This window comes from Muscardinus avellanarius (genome assembly GCF_963383645.1).
Source record: "Muscardinus avellanarius genome assembly, chromosome: 1".
Taxonomy (NCBI): Eukaryota; Metazoa; Chordata; class Mammalia; order Rodentia; family Gliridae; genus Muscardinus; species Muscardinus avellanarius.
The window spans coordinates 111,117,844-111,133,530 of NC_137786.1; the positions used below are offsets into that span (position 1 = coordinate 111,117,844).

General features: G+C 54.2%; 1 protein-coding gene across 1 annotated transcript; it reads right to left on the reverse strand.

The window, feature by feature from the left end:
* Positions 1-9,676: 9,676 nt before the first annotated feature.
* On the reverse strand, positions 9,677-14,497 carry PITX1 (paired like homeodomain 1; the record flags this gene model as incomplete). The annotated part of the gene is made up of 3 exons (XM_080712091.1): positions 9,677-10,219; positions 12,040-12,272; positions 14,338-14,497. 3 exons carry the CDS (start codon positions 14,495-14,497, stop codon positions 9,677-9,679), a joined length of 936 nt encoding a protein of 311 aa, XP_080568217.1.
* Positions 14,498-15,687: the final 1,190 nt, after the last annotated feature.

Genomic DNA, 15,687 nt, shown 5'->3' on the forward strand with positions numbered 1-15,687 from the left:
CTTGGGAGGCAGAGACAGGAGGATCGGCTGGCTCGAAGCCAATCCTGGCTTCGATCTGGCTTAAGAGACCCTGTTTCCAAAAATATATATATATATATTTAAAAAATAGGTGTGGAAGTGTAGCCCGGAGGTAGAAGGGTTTCCAGGAACCCCAGTACCACCTAAATAAATAAATAAATAAATAAATAAAAATAAAAAATAAAATAAGGATGGGGTGTTAGCTTGTAGGTAGAATGCCCTTAGGGTCAACACGTAGTACAGCCGAGAGAGAGAGAGAGAGAGAGAGAGAGAGAGAGAGAGAGAGAGAGAGAGAGAGAGAGAGAGAAGAGAGAGAGAGAGAGAGAAAGAGAGAGAAAGAGAGAGAGACAGAGACAGATAGACAGACAGGCAGACAAAGGGACAAAGTGGAAAAGGGTGAAATCTCTCCTTTTTTAGTGTTTATTTTGAAACAAGTTCTCACTAAGTTGCTGAGGGTCTTCCTATGTTGTTGAGGCTATCCTTGAACCTGCAGTCCTCCTGTCTCAGCCTCCTCAGTACTGGGATTACGGTGTGCGCCACCATGCCCCGCTGAGATCCCTCTTACAAGAGCTCTTTTCAAATGCTGCTGAGCTGTCTTTTGCCTAGCAATCAGATCACTACAATTCTGCTTCTTTCTGAACATTCTTATTGGTGCCTACTACTTAGACATCTGCATAAAGAAAGATGCATTTGAAAACAAAAATTTTATTTCTGCAAAAATATATATGGGAGTCGGGCGTGGTGGCGCACGCTTGTAATCCCAGCATTTGGGAGGCTGAGACCTGGAGGATCGCGGTTCGCGGACAGCCTCAGCTACTCAGTGAGGCCCTCTGCAACTCAGTGAGACCCAGTTTCAAAATAAAGAATAAAAACTAGGGCAGGGGGTATAGCTCAGAGGTCGAATGCCCCTGGGTTCCATCCCCAGACCCGCAAAAAAAAAAAAAAAAAAATCTATATGGGAGTCGGGTGTGGTGGTGCACGCTTGTAATCCCAGCATTTGGGAGGCTGAGACAGGAGGATTCAGGTTCGCGGACAGCCTCAGCTACTTAGTGAGGGCCTCTGCAACTCAATGAGACCCTATTTCAAAATAAAGAATAAAAAATAGGGCTGGGAGTGTAGCTCAGAGGTAGAATACACCTGGGTTCCATCCCTGGTACAAAAAAAAAAATCTATATGGGCTTACTGGACACCTGTCACCCTGGCCTCCTTCAAGGGAGGCTGAATCCCAAGAGAATCAGAACATCTCAAGTTGGTGATAACTGGCACCACAGGCCAAGGGCAGGGACACTGGGCAGCAGACCACACCCTCTACTGTGGATCACAAGGGTTTTGCACCTTTATTTTTTGTGCAACTGGAAATTTAATTTTTGTCTTTTGTGATATTGGAGATTGCTCTGCCACTTTGCTACACCCCAGCCCTTTTTTATTAATTTTTATTTTGAAACAGGATTTTGTTAACTTACCATGTATTGTTCTTGAACCTGCAATACTGCTTCAGCCTCCCAAGTACTTTTTTGTATTTTTAAAGTAATTCTGTCCGGGCATAGTGGTGCACACTTGTAATCCCAGGAATTGGGAGGCTGGGACAGGAGAATTGCGAAGGTTCGAAACCAGCCTCAGCTACTTAGTGAGGCTCTCAGTAACAGTGAGACCCTGTTTCCAAATAAAATATAAAATAAGTCTGGGAGTGTAGCCCAGAGGTAGAAGGCTCCTGGGTTCCATCCCAAGTACCACACACACACACAAAAAAAAAAAAAATTCTGGGATTATGCTTATAATCCCAGTATTTGGAAGACTGAGACAGGAGGATCACAGGTTTGTGGTCAGCCTCAACAACTTAATGAGGGCTTCTACAACTTGGTGGAATCCTGTTTCCAAATAAAAGATAAAATAGGGCTGGGGTATTGCTTAGAGATAGAATGCTTCTGGGTTTGATCCCCAGTAACACACACACACACACACACACACACACACACACACACACACACACTATTATTTTATCATTAAAACATAATATATTCTTAGTTAAAAAACTTGGAAAGGACAAATAAAAACATTTCTTATTTCATTCCTCCCTAAGATGGCTTGTGTTAATGCTTTGTGCATACCCAGAAATTCCTACTGAGCAAAATTGATGCTGTGTTTACAGACTATTCTGTAGCTCACCGCGTTTGAACAATTCTTTCCATATATAAATGAACAATAGGTATAAATATTTATAAAAATATATAACAAATATATTGTTATATATTTATACCTATTGTTCATATATATGCATATGAACAAAATTGATACTGTTTGTAGACTATTTCATAGCTACCTTATTTAGTGTTTTTTTTGTGGTATTGGGGTTCCTGGAAGCCCTTCTACCTCCGGGCTACACTCCCAGACCTATTTTATACTTTTTTATTTGGAAACAGGGTCTCTTAAGCCAGCGCACGCAGCTGGCTTCGAACCTGTGAGATCCTCCTGTCTCTGCCTCCCAAGCGTGGGGATTACAAGCGTGCACCACCATGCCCGGCTTTGTTTAGTCTTTTGACAGAAAAAACTCATTTAAAATGCAATAGCCTGCTGGGTGTGGTGGTGCACGCTTGTAATCCCAGCATTCAGGAGGCTGAGACTGGAGGATCACGGCTCGGCTCGTGGACAGCCTCAGCTACTTAGTGAGGCCCTCTGCAACTCAGTGAGACCTGATTTCAAAATAAAGAATAAAAAACAAAAAATAGGGCAGGGGGTGTATTTTGAAGGTCAAATGCCCCTGGGTTCCATCCCCAAATTCACCCCCACACAAAAGAATACAAAATAAAAAAAAATAAAATAAAATGCAATGGCCAAGCCAGCTGTGGTGGCACACGCTTGTAATCCCAGTACTTGGGAGGCTGAGACAGGATGGGGATTCACAGCCAGCCTCACTCAGCTACTTAGTGAGACTCTATTTCAAAATAAAGAATAAAAAATAGGGCAGGGGGTGCGGCTCGGTGGTCAAATGCTCCTTGGTTCCATCCCCAGGCCCGCAACAAATAAATAAATAAATAGATAGATAAAATGCAGTAGCCAACCTCTGAACTGTGTGTTAAACTTACAGATAAAAGCCTCCCATCCTGGGTTGCCTCTCCTGTCCACATAGTAGGTACTCAGTAAAGTGTCTGTAATAGGTCCCTATTGCTACACGGCATTGCTGTATGAGAAGGATTGTAAGTAAAGGGAGGCCTGCATAGGTTAGCTGTAGCAGGGGAATAGGGCAGGGGGTGTAGCTTGGAGGTAGAATGCCCCTGGTTCCGTCCCCAGTACTGAAAAAAAAATAATAAGGTTCAATACCCGGTACCACACAAAAAAAGGGGGGAGCAGCTTCAAGAGCTGCCCGTGCTGAGAAGGAGGAGGGGGAGAGAAGGCATGAGTGGAGGAAGAAGGAAAGAAGCAAGAGCACAGGGGAGAGGAGACACAGGAGTGGGGAGAGGGAGAAAGAGCTGAGATGTTTTATGGCACAAAGGAGGGGAAGGGAAGGGAGCCTCTTCATTTTTTATTCAGCAAATATTAAGTGCCTACTGTGTGCAGACTCTGTCCAGGTGTTCCAGTCTGTACCTGTTTGCCCCGGTTCCCATGCTGGCCCTCTGTGACAACAGTGACCCTGCCCAGCTGTCGGGGCCAGCCCGACAGTGACAGAGCTGAGCGGAAAGATGAGTACCGACGGCCGGACAAACCACACGAGCCGGGAGATGTGTCAGACAGGGTCTCGTTTATTTTCCTTCAGGCAACCCAATTTAAAGCAAAAAGGCAAGGGGGGATTTTCCAGTCAGGAAACTATAGCGGGGGCAAAGAGACGCCCCCTTGTATCCGCTCGGCGTTATTTGTTGCAGGTCTCATCGGAAGTTCCGGCGGTTGTGCAGACCTGTGTTCGCTACATGCAGCCCATTCATTGGAAGTTTTGACAGGTGGCCAACGTGCTTGGCGCTACCTGTCATCTGGCGGTTGAGCAGATCCCAACACCCAGCTGCCATTGCCAGCCTGCAGGAGGCAGTGCCAGGAGGACCTAAGCCCACAAAATCTGTGCTCAGGCAGGGTCTGGGGTCCCCAGAGCTGAGTGTGCTTTTGGGTTCCCCTGAGCCTCGCCTTCCCCATCTACAAAAGGAGGCTAATAAAGTGTACAGCAGGGGCAAGGGCCACGGCAGCTTTCCTCCTCCATGAGGACCCGCTGCCCGTCCTCCGCCTTGTTCCCCATGTGCTTTCTTCACCCTGACCCCAATGCCGATGCTCTGGATGAGGGAGCTAGGGGGCCTGGGAGCTGAGAGGGGGCAGGAGGCAGAGGCTGCAAAGCTATCTAGGAAGTGAGACACTGCAGTATTGACTGGAGTTTGGATGCAGGGCTGATCCTCTGGCCTCTTGGTGACCAGAGCATCCTCTGTCCTCTGATGCCCATGATCCATGCTGTGCTCATTCCTGAGCTCAGAAGGCACTCTGGGACCGGGCCGGGGCTGCTGCTTCCTCTCTCTGGAAGCACAGTTGAGCCCCAGCCTCTTTTTTTCGGTACTGGAGATGGAACCCAGCGGCATTCTACCTCTGAGTTACACCCCCACCCTATTTTTTATTCTTTATTTTGAAACAGGGTCTCACTGAGTTGCAAAGGGCTTCACTAAGTAGCTGAGGCTGTCGGAGAACCACGATCCTCCTGTCTCAGCCTCCCAAATGCTGAGATTACAAGCATGTACCACCACACCCAGCCCCAGCCTCTTTTTAAATTTCCTTTCCTGCCTGGATATAAATGTGATTCATATCAGGACAGTGTATACCTTAGTGGGTAGAAGCACAGGCCCAACTAGAGGGCCCAAGTTCAAGTGCTGTCTTTACCCTGAATTTCCTAGGCCATCCTGGGCAAATTATTGATTCCCTCTGAGCTGAAAATCGCAATGCAAGCCCCTCCCTCACAAGGGTGCTATGAGGAACCGGTGCTGTAATTCTGGCAAAGTGTTTGCTCAGGGTCTGGTGCTCTGTAAGGGCCTGATGTTAGTAACTGATAATGAAAAGAAGTGATCAGGCAACTTCCACCCAGGCTGCTGAGAGTGTTCTGGGGCCAGTGCACCCCTCTGCTTCTGGGCTCAGCTTTGAGCACTGACCAGGCTGAGCCGCTTCTCCCGAGACCTAGAGGACTGCAGCAACTGGGTCAGGTTCCTCTGGATCTCCCAAGGCCTGGCCCATGGAGGATGATGGGAAAACTGGACCCCAGGATGACATGCTGGTTTCAGAGGGCCCAATTTTAGAAGGACTCCTGGGGTGGAGGGGGAGCAGGTGAGGTGGGTGTGGCAGCAACTGTCAAACATGATTCATAGGACACTCAGTGAAGCTGGAGGAAGGAACATCCAGTTGAGCCCCAAATGACATTTTCAGAAATGATCCTGTTGAAAAAAAATTTTTAAAAAAAAGAAACGATCCTGTTGAGAAACTTTCCTAGAGAATCCTTATTAATGCAGAAAGGGGGTAATAGGGTACTTCAGAGGAGAACTAGGACAGTTCACTTTAAATAACAATAATACTATCATTAATAACCACTTATTGAGTGCTTTTCATATGCAAGCAGCCCTACTAAAGCCATTTGTGTACAAGGTGAAGTGATTGTTATCTTTTTCTTCTTTTGTGTGTCTCTGGGGATGGAACCCAGGGGCATTCTACCTCTGAGCTACACCCTCAGTCCTATTTTTTATTCTTTATTTTGAGACAGTTTCCCTAAGTTGCGGAGGGCCTAACTAGCTGAAGCTTTAAGTAGCTGAAGCTGGCGGCAAATCTGGATCCTTCTGTCTCAGCCTCCCAAAAGCTGGGATTACAAGCAAAACCAGAGATGTTAAGTCTCTTGCCCAAGGCAACTCAGAGGGCCCCAAACTCAAACTCCTGCTTCCAAAGAGGACAGCAAAAGTTCTGTGGATGCCAGGGTCCAGTATCTGCTCCAGAAAACAGGGAGGGCTAGTGGCATCAAAGGACCCTCCCTCATTTCCCAGGTTGGCCCTCTTGGTGACAGAGGCCCCACTGCTCTCTCCTCTGGGGTGGGGCAGGAGGCAGGCTCAGAAGAGCTAAAGGGAGACACAGAGCACCTGTGTGGGGCCTGGTCCTCCTGGCTGTGCCCCCTCCAGGGCAGATCTCCTAACTGTGGCTTCCCCCAGCCCCTGCAGACAGCTCTGGGATACAGAGAGGGGCCTGCAGACTGACTGGGGCCATCAAGCCACAGGAGGTGACTTGGTTCCCTTCCTCAGTGACCAGGTACTTCAGGGGTTGCGCTCAGTGGCAGACCTTGCTTTCCTTTGGTGCTGCAGCGTGTGGGGGCCAGCCTCCTCGTACTCCAGTCTCTAATTTAGGGCATCTTTAAACCTGCAGTCACCTAAGAATAAATCTGTTCTATCTACTGCTTCTTAAGAACCAGTCTTATCAGTAGAAATAAGGATATATTCAAAGACAGAATCTCCCCAGCCATGTTGTCCATGGGGGTGAGCCTGGGGCTGCCCAGTACAGAAAGTGGGCAGTGATTCAGTGGGCTCCTGTACTTCTTGCCCCGGACCTTAGGTAAGTGACCTACCATCTCTAAGCACAGGGCCCCAGCGGAGAAAGGAGATAATGAAGACCCTTCCTCAGAAGGCTCTCATAAGCAGGGGGCTCCGCAAATAGGCATGTTCACTTATTAGCACAGGACCCTGACCCTTGTGCAGGTTCAATAATGTTGGTGCTTACCACTGAAGACAGAGATGGCGCCGCCTCTGTAGCACAGCCATACCTGACTCCCACTGAAGGCAGGATGCCCATGTATTCTTGCTCACTGTTGTTTCTTCAGCTCAGTTTGCAGTTAACGTACATATGTGTTTGTTTACGTGTCCAGGAGAGCAGGGACCATGTCTGTTTTCCACTGCTGTTCGCTGGCACGGAGAGTGGGAGCATAGTCGATGCTGAATGACAGTTCCCTCCCAATCTCCTTCAGGCAGAACAGCCTTCTCCGGATTTTCCCCCTAGAGGGTGTGGCTTTCAGAAGCCCCTGTCTTCCCTCCCACTCCAGAGATGACTGCAGCTTGGAAGGGCTGGCTGCTGCCTGTGCCAGCCACTGTGGCCAGTGAGAACAGCTGGCTGGGGCCAAGGAATAGCCTTATACTTGCCTGGATGGCCTTGGTCAGTGATGGACGATGGGGGTCATTCTGGTACCACTTCTGTCCCCCAATGTCAGCAGCTGTCTGGCCCATGCCCCCACATCCACTGTGCCCCCTCCAGAGCCCTGCAGGACTCCCACTCACCTGGTGCTGGGCCTGCGCTGGCTTTTAGAAGGGGTTTCCTCTCTGCTTTCCCACTTTCTTCTAGCCCTCCCTCCTCCTAGGACTCCCCTGCCTCCTGCCCTCAACTGAGACCAGGGCCTGCAGGCCTTGGCAGATGTGTGGGGCTGGGGGAGGCACTGCAAGTCCAGATGTGACTGTGTTTATGTTTCCAGAAAGAGGGCCAGAGCTCTGGTCTGGAATTGCTGGGGGAGGGGAGGTCAGGCTGCAGCCCCTTGCCCCAACCTTCCCTCCCCCACCTCTTTCCCCCAGCCTATGTATCTGGCCCTGTCTATCACAGAGCCCGGTGCTCCAACTCCCACAGCCCCAGGCGTCCAGCCTGATGGTCCACATCCTCCAGAAAGGACTTTTCTTCCTGGCTCATCTGAAGGTGAGAAGAGCAGCAGAGTTGTCTAGCTTTGGAATCTCAAAGCCTATTGGCTCCGTGTGACCTTGGCCCCATTACAGAGCCTCCTGATGGAGCCTCCGTTCCACACACGTGTAAAACGGAAGACACTCCTGACCTCAGGTAAGTATTGACCTGTGTGCACAGGACTCTCCAGCTCTTAGCTCCTGACAGCCCGTGGCTGTGCCCCATCCCAGCGAGGGCTTGCCAGGGTCCAGCCCTGTGGCAGTACCAATTCCCATCACAAGGTGATTCTGAAGCAGACTATCAACCCCTCCTCCCTCCCCTGCTGCAGCTGCAAACATTTTGTTTTGCCATTAGAAGTGACTTACTTAAGGGAAGCAGAATTTTACAGGCAGTTTACAGGCTGGTCTTGTTCAGTAGTTTCCAAAAGCCAGGGGAGGGCGGAGGTGGCCAGCAGCCCCCTTGTAAGTTGGGATGAAGGGGAAGTGCGAATTGAGGCCTGTGCGAAGGACACTTTATCCAGGCCAATTGCAGCCCTGGGTGGGATCTAGGTGTGTTGGGGTATCAGGGGGAAAGGCAGAGAGAGGCCCTGGCTAGATTCTGCTGGATTCAGGTCCCACCTCAGCTTTCCAGGAAGAGCTAAGTGGCTCCAAGCAGGGGAGAGAAGAGAATGGGCCCACAGAAGAGGCACTCTTTGCCCTAAAGAGGCTCCCAGAAGTGCTCACCCCAACTCTGGGTAGGCACAATAACACCACCAGGGGGTCCTGATTGGGGTGGCTAGGAGTGCTTTGCCAAGAGAGGCTGAGCCAGTGAGCACAGCAGAGGGAGCCCAGGCCAGGCTGAGCAGGTCTGGAACGGTGGTGGGGAAGGGGGGTAGAGGAGCATCCCTGTGGGAGTCTGAGCAGTCCATTCTACCGCCATTCCTGACCTGCTCAGCTGCGACTCCTCTTCCCACTTGTGAAGCCGGTGCTGCAGCTCCCTGCCTCCCTGTTCAGCCCAATAAAGCAGTCAGGCTTGGCAGTGCTTAGCACTCTCGGACTATGGTTTTAATAGACGTACATGGACAAGTCGATATAGACAGATTTATAATTCTATACAGTCAGTCCAACATACACAGGGACGCTGTAAACAGGGGCACGGGCTGGAGAGCGGTGTGCAAAGTGGGCGCGGGCCCTGGGGCCGCTTGCTCCGCCCTCCCGACTCTTGCATGGCGGGTAGTGTGGAGGGGCTTTTTGCTGACGAGGGCTACCTTCTGGAGCTGGAACGGAGCAGAGGGCCTGGGCCTGCGACTAGCAGCGTGAGGCTGGGGTCCTCAGAGACGAGCCCAAATCTCCTCCTGCCAGGTCCCCGTAGCCAGCTGCGGCTCTCGGCATTAATAAAGGGCTCCAGAGTGCGCTGCGGTGGGGGGCCCTTGAGGTAGCCACCGTCCTTATGAATCCACGGTGAGTGCCCGCTGATCCTGGGCTGGGCAGTCCCCAGCCCAATGCCGGCTTCCACTCATCTGGATCCAACTCGAGTCACCCGTTCGGTGGCTCAGTGGGGCCCGGATGGGAGAGGGCAAGTCGGTTCCTATGGGACCAGGAATCCCAGGCCAGTCCAGGCTCTGCACATCCAGTTCTCAGGCGTTAGCAGCTCAGGCTGCGGTGTATGCTAAGAAGCCGCTTGGTCTTCTGCTCCCCTCTCGGTGCGGGCTGCCGGGGCCCGTGGGAACACACACACACCACCCATGCCATCCCAAGAGAAATTGCAACGTATCCGTTTTTTTTTTTCCGCGGCACTTTTCTCCGATGTCTTATATGGAATTTTTTTCTTTTCTTTTTTTTTTAAATTTTTGTTCGTTTTTTAAAGGGCAAATTGGGGTCCAGAAAAGCAAACACAAAACCAACCTACGGGTGGGGAGGTGGGGAGGAGAGGACCGCGCTGGCCAAGGGCCCTGCGCTGCGGTGGTGGCCCTCGGCTGCTTGCTGGCTCCCGCCCCGCCGGCCGCTGGCCCTTTGGCCGGGCTGGGCGGTCAGCTGTTGTACTGGCACGCATTGAGGCCCGACGCCGGGCCCTGCAGGCCGCCGTACCCGAACGAAGAGTGCTGCTTAGACTTGAGCCGAAGGCTGGCTAGGCTAGAGTTGCACGTGTCCCGGTAGACGCTGTAGGGCGAGGCGGGGGTGCCGTACGGGCAGGCGCCGGGTGACATGGCCGAGTTAAGCGAGGAGCCGGTGAGGTTGTTGATGTTGTTGAGGCCCGAGTTGGGCATGCCGGGCACGGCGCCCGGGCCCATGCTGGACGGCATGGTCATGGAGGAGATGGAGCTGGGTGCCGAGAACATGGACTGCGAGGACAGGGGGCTCATGGAGTTGAAGAAGGTGAAGCTCTTGGTGGACAGCGGCGCTGGCGCCAGGCTCTTGGCGGCCCAGTTGTTGTAGGAGTAGCCGGCGGCATACACGTCCTCGTAGGGCTGCACCAGGCCGCTGAACTGCGGCACGTAGCCGCCTTTGCACAGGTCCAGCTGCTGGTTCCGCTCCCGCTTCCGCCACTTGGCTCGCCGGTTCTTAAACCAGACCTGGGGAGGGAGCAGAGAAGGGTTAAGACAGGGCTGCGGAGGCCCCGTGCCCCGCTCAGCCCAGGAGCCCTGCCGGGCTCTCCAACACTGTTTCTCCCCCCCCACCCCAACATTTCCACCTCTGCCTTCTTTGTAACGATTCCTTTCCTGACCCCAGAAAATAGCTTTTTCTTTTCCCAATCTCTATTCCCTTACCCCAAATTGATTCCGTTTTCTCCTAATACAGATTCTCTTTTGTTTGAGCAAATATTCATTTTCCTCCTCTCTACCAGTCTGCTGCCCTTGCCCTCTCCCAGAACGGGTGCCTAGCCATCTTCTAAATAGCCCATCCTTTTTCTTCTCCTCAAATACAAAAGGTATTTTTCTTCCTCAAAAGATATGATTCCCCATCTTCAAGTTTTTCATTGCTCTTTTCACCATTAATGGCAATATTTGAATTTAATTTCTGCCTCCAATATTTTTGTTTGCCTCATTCCACTATCTGAGCCTTTCTTCTCCCTCAGTCTGTTTTCTTCCTCAGCGCTCATTTTTATCTTTTTGATTCTTCTCCAAATATTAGTTTTTTCTCTTTTCCAAATATCCTAACTTCACTTTCTCTTAAATAGTTGATTCTTTCTCTAAATACTTGATCCTTTTGCTTCTCCCTTAAATATTTAGCTTTCTTCCTGTCACTGAAATATATGCTAAACGTTTTCTGCAAATATTTAATTTCCTTTACCTCAAGTTTCTTTCTAATCGTCCAGCCATTTTAACCTGCAAATTTTGCTGAGAACCTCTTCTTTCCTAATTGCCAGGTCCTTCCCGATCCTCACCTCTCTACCACCCCCCAAAATGTACCTGCTTCTCCTTGACCTGCCCCCTTCTGAATTTCCCAGATTCTCCCTAGTTGGCCGAGCACCTCAGCTTTCCCCAGCCGCAGCACTACACAGCCTGAGTCTGCTCCCCACCCAACACCATAAAACTGGGCAGGATTATGGAAAGCGCTGTCTCCACTCAGCCAGACTGGGGAAGGGTTTATTACGGCGGGGAGTATGTGGGCCAGGTAGGACTTTGGTCTGTCTTGGAAGGTGCTCCCAATATCTGATTAAACATTTGCCCACCCTGGGGAAGAAATGGTTATCTTGCTGCTCTGGCCAGAAAATTGGGATCCAAAATGGTAAATGGGATCCAAAATACTGCAGTCTGGTTTTGGTTTTGAGACCTTATACCCCCCAACAAAGAAGGATTGGGAGCTCACTATTCCACCAGGGCGGGGGCCCCCCACTCCTATAGAAGACTCCAGACCTATAGTAGAAAACGGTGTTTTTAGGCTAGTGCCTGGTAAATGGCCAGGGAAGGTGGAGAATATCGTGAGAATTTGGAGAAGCTAAATGTGGGATGAGAATACTGTTCCAAGAAGTTTTAAAACTCAAACCCAGGCACCTTTGAGGCCTGTCCTGGCAGCCAGGCAGGGCTTGCGTTTCCCTTTCGTTTTCTGCGGGAAGGTCCCAAGCTCCTCGAATTCTCAGCGGCAGAGATTCCTCTGCCCGATCTCCTGCCTGGGTACCCTGAGATCTTTCAGTGAGTCTCAGGCCCTCCACAGCTCGTTAAAGTTCCTCCCCTTGGAGCCACAGGTCTTTGGGCTGGGGCTGCGGCAGAGCCACAGTCTGCTAAAAAGAATCGGGAAGTGGCCGCAGCCAGAGGCCAGTGGCCTAGGGGTCTGGCGGCCTGGGTCGCGGGGGTCAGGGTAGGGTGTTGGGAGAGTGAAGCGCGAGTGCGGGCCTGCGCTTCCACGCAGCGGCCACCCCGGGCCGCCCGCTTCCGACCAGTGCGCGGCTCACCCGCACGCGGGGCTCGGTGAGGTTGGTCCACACCGCGATCTCCTCCCGCATGCTCATGTCGGGGTAGCGGTTTCTCTGGAACGTGGCCTCCAGCTCTTGTAACTGCTGGCTGGTGAAGTGCGTGCGTTGTCGGCGCTGCTTCTTCTTCTTGGCCGGGTCCTCCGCGCCGCCGCAGCCCGCGCCGCCCGCGCCGCCGTCCTCCGGCCCCTTGGGCTCCCCGCCGCGCTCCTTCTCTGCAGCGGGCGGGAACGCGCGGGTCACCTCGGGCTCACACCCGGCTGCACCCTGTCCCGGCTCCACCGAAGCGCCGGCGGCCAGCACAGGCGGCATTCCCTCCCGCCAGGGGCCCGGGGAATTGTCCCTATCAGGAGAGAGCAGGGTGTTGGTCGTCAGTGGGCACCTCTGGTTTGACATGCTGCGAAGATGAGCCCAGGGCCCAGAGCTGCGGGCCTGGGTTCCTGGCTGGCAGGGCCTACTCCTGCAGACGGGACCAGGCTCTGGCAAATGTATAGTTTTAGCTGGCTTCGGAGGTCTAAATCTGAGGGTGTCTCTGCCATCCTGAACTAGGATAAGATTTTTCCAGACCGAAGCTGGCAGGTCGGTGGGGCATAAAAGAGGTGGTGGTCTGGAGCTTTTTCTCTTCGGGTTTTGTGGGAGCCCAAACACACTTGGGGTTCCTGCTTTACTTGTAGGCCTCTCTTCCCAAGGCCAAGAAAACCCTCCAACCACATCCTAGACACACAATCTAGGTGACCTCGGGCTTAAAAGTTACCCCAAACACATGAAGCTATAGGAAGGTTGAAACAGAAAGAAAAAGAATTAAAAACCCCACAAGCTCAGAGAAGCTCACGGCTCTCTGCTTAAAAACATAGAAACATCACAAATTCTCAAAAACTGGCCGGTGGAAACAGAGCAAATGTAAATCAGGAGCCAGAAACCTGCATGCAAACACACTTCTAACTAAATACAAAATACAAAGGCATATGTGTATAAGCTCCAAGCAGACAGACACTCATTTCTCTGGGATTAAAAAAAAATCTATGAATCGCTGTAGATAAATTTTGAACCCCTTCCCAATAACATCCTTGCAGATATAATTTATAATTTAAAATCCCAGAGAAACACAACATTATAGTTTGATAATTTAAATTCCTAAAACAACACCACTACATACGGATTTTGAGAAAACTCAGAGAAATGCGCCATTTTGGATTGACTTTTAAAAAATCTTTCCAAGAATAATGTTGCATGTAGATATTTTAAGGTCCAGAGAAATACACCTAGAATACTGTTTTTCAAAAATAAAAAATACAGTTACAATTGTTAATTCATCCTGTATTTTGGTTTGAAAATCAATCTACATTTCTCTGGGGTTTAAAAATAAAACCAACCAAACACCACGCTTTAAACTTTCGAAAACAAAAGTACGGTCTAGCGCTGTGTCTTTACCCAAGCAAACAGAACCACTCAGGGAAGCTACTTAGGGATGCAGAAGAGACTTAAAAACCCGCAAAGCGACCCCCGCGGGAGGCGAAGGAGCGGAGGTAGGAGAGGCGCCCACCGACCCGGGCGCGGGAGGCCGGGGCGCGGAGCCCAGACCGGGGCCGGGGCGCGGAGCGGGGCGGAGGGGGCGCCGCGGCCCCGCCGCAGGGACCCGGGCTCGGCAGGAAGCGGGGCGCCGCGCCCGGTCCCTTTCCCGGGTGCTCCCGCCGCGCGCAGCCGGTCCCAGCTCCATCCTCCTGGCACTTCATCGGCCCCGCAGCCCCGCTCCCTCCTCCAGCCCCCGCTCCGCTCTCGGTCCTCCGCTCCCCGCGCCCCGTCCCTGCTCTCCGTCCTCCGCTCCCCGTCCTCCACGCCTCGTCCTCCGCTCCCCGCGCCCCGTCCCCTGCTGTCCGTCCTCCGCTCCTCGTCCTCCGCTCCCCGTCCTCCGCTCCCCGCTCTCCGTCCTCCGCTCCCCGCTCTCCGTCCTCCGCTCCCCGCTCCCCGTCCTCCGCTCCCCGCTCTCCGTCCTCCGCTCCCCACTCCCCGTCCTCCGCTCCCCGCTCTCCGTCCTCCGCTCCCCGCTCCCCGTCCTCCGCTCCCCGCTCTCCGTCCTCCGCTCCCCGCTCCCCGTCCTCTGCTCCCCGCTCTCCGTCCTCCGCTCCCGTCCTCCGCTCCCCGCTCTCCGTCCTCCGCTCCCGTCCTCCGCTCCCCGCTCTCCGTCCTCCGCTCCCCGCTCCCCGTCCTCCGCTCCCCGCTCTCCGTCCTCCGCTCTCCGTCCTCCGCTCCCCGTCCTCCGCCCTCCTCCCGCCCGCTCACCTGGCGGCTCGGCGTCCGACGACTCGCTGGCCGAGTTCTCCAGCTGCTCGCGGGGCGCGGCGCGCGCCAGGTGGAAGGCCGGGCCCAGGTCGTGCGGCGGCGGCGGCCGCAGCCCCTCGGGCAGCCGCTCCAGGCTCACGCCGCCCTTGAAGGCGTCCATGGGGACTCGGCGGGCCCGGCCGCCGGCTGCGCCCTGCGGGAGAGACGGAGCTAGGCGCTGGCCCCGCGGGGCCGCCCGCGCCCGCAGCCTCGCCGCATGGCCGCGTGGGCTCGGGCCCGGCCCCGGCTCCGCTCCGTGCGGGGCCGGCTCCTGAGGCCCGGCCGCGCCGCCAGCGCCGTCTTAAAGCGACCGCGCGCCGCCGCGTTCCGGCTGGCCCCGCGCCGCGGGTGGTGGGTGGGGTGGGCCGGGGGAGGGGGCGGGAGGAGCCCCGCCGCCGCCCGCGCCCCCGCCCCCGCCGCGCCCGCCCGCCGCCTCCCCGCCCCCGCCGCGCCCTCCTCCCGGCGACACGCCGAGCTCCCCCTCGGCCTGACAAAAGAAACGCATCTGGGCTGCGGGTCCCTCGCGGCCCGCGCCCACCTCGGGCCCCGAAGGCTCGTTCCGCTCAGAGTCGGCTCCTGTCTGGCCGCCTCGAGGTCCCCGGCCGCCGGCGGGAGCGGCCCGGGACGAGCGGCGACTCGGCGAGCAGGACCGCGCGGGGCCGGAGCCTCGGGCCCGCGCCGGGGCGGGGGCAGAGCCCCGGGCCGGTTCCGGCGGCTCCCGGCGGTGCCCAGTCGAGGGGCAACCGGCCCCTCCCTCCCCGGCCTCTTCTCCCGGGAACTCCGCCCGAATGAGTGACAGCAGCCTGCGCTCTAATGGGCCCCCGGATGCCGCTTCCTAATTAGCTTGGACCCTCTCCCCCAAGACTCCTTCCCAGGCCTCCTCCCTGCACCGCAGTCAATTTTCCGGGATTGGGATAGAAATGATGGCTTCTAATCAGACGAAACGTTTCTGTTGGCTCTAGGCCTCTGGCGAGTGCAGCGGGAGACCCCTAGATTCCAGCCAGCCTTTTTTATTTTTTAATACCTTCCCCCTTGTTTTGCACCTTCAAAAGGCCAGGCCCTGGCCTTGGCAGCCCGGGGTTGGCCTTGGCAGACTCTACCCTTCAGGGTAGCTTTGCCCCAGCCTGGGGCTTACAATCTGGCTTCTCAGGGCTTCAGGCACAGGCCTGGTAGGCCAGGTGACTGTTTGTCTCCCAGCGCTGGGAGGGCAGCCCAGGAAGCCTTCGGTCCCACACAGTGGTAGCTAAGCTGCAGCTCCAGGGGTCCCTTGTTGCACACAGGCCGGTGTTACCCTCCCAGCTGCCCAGAGTG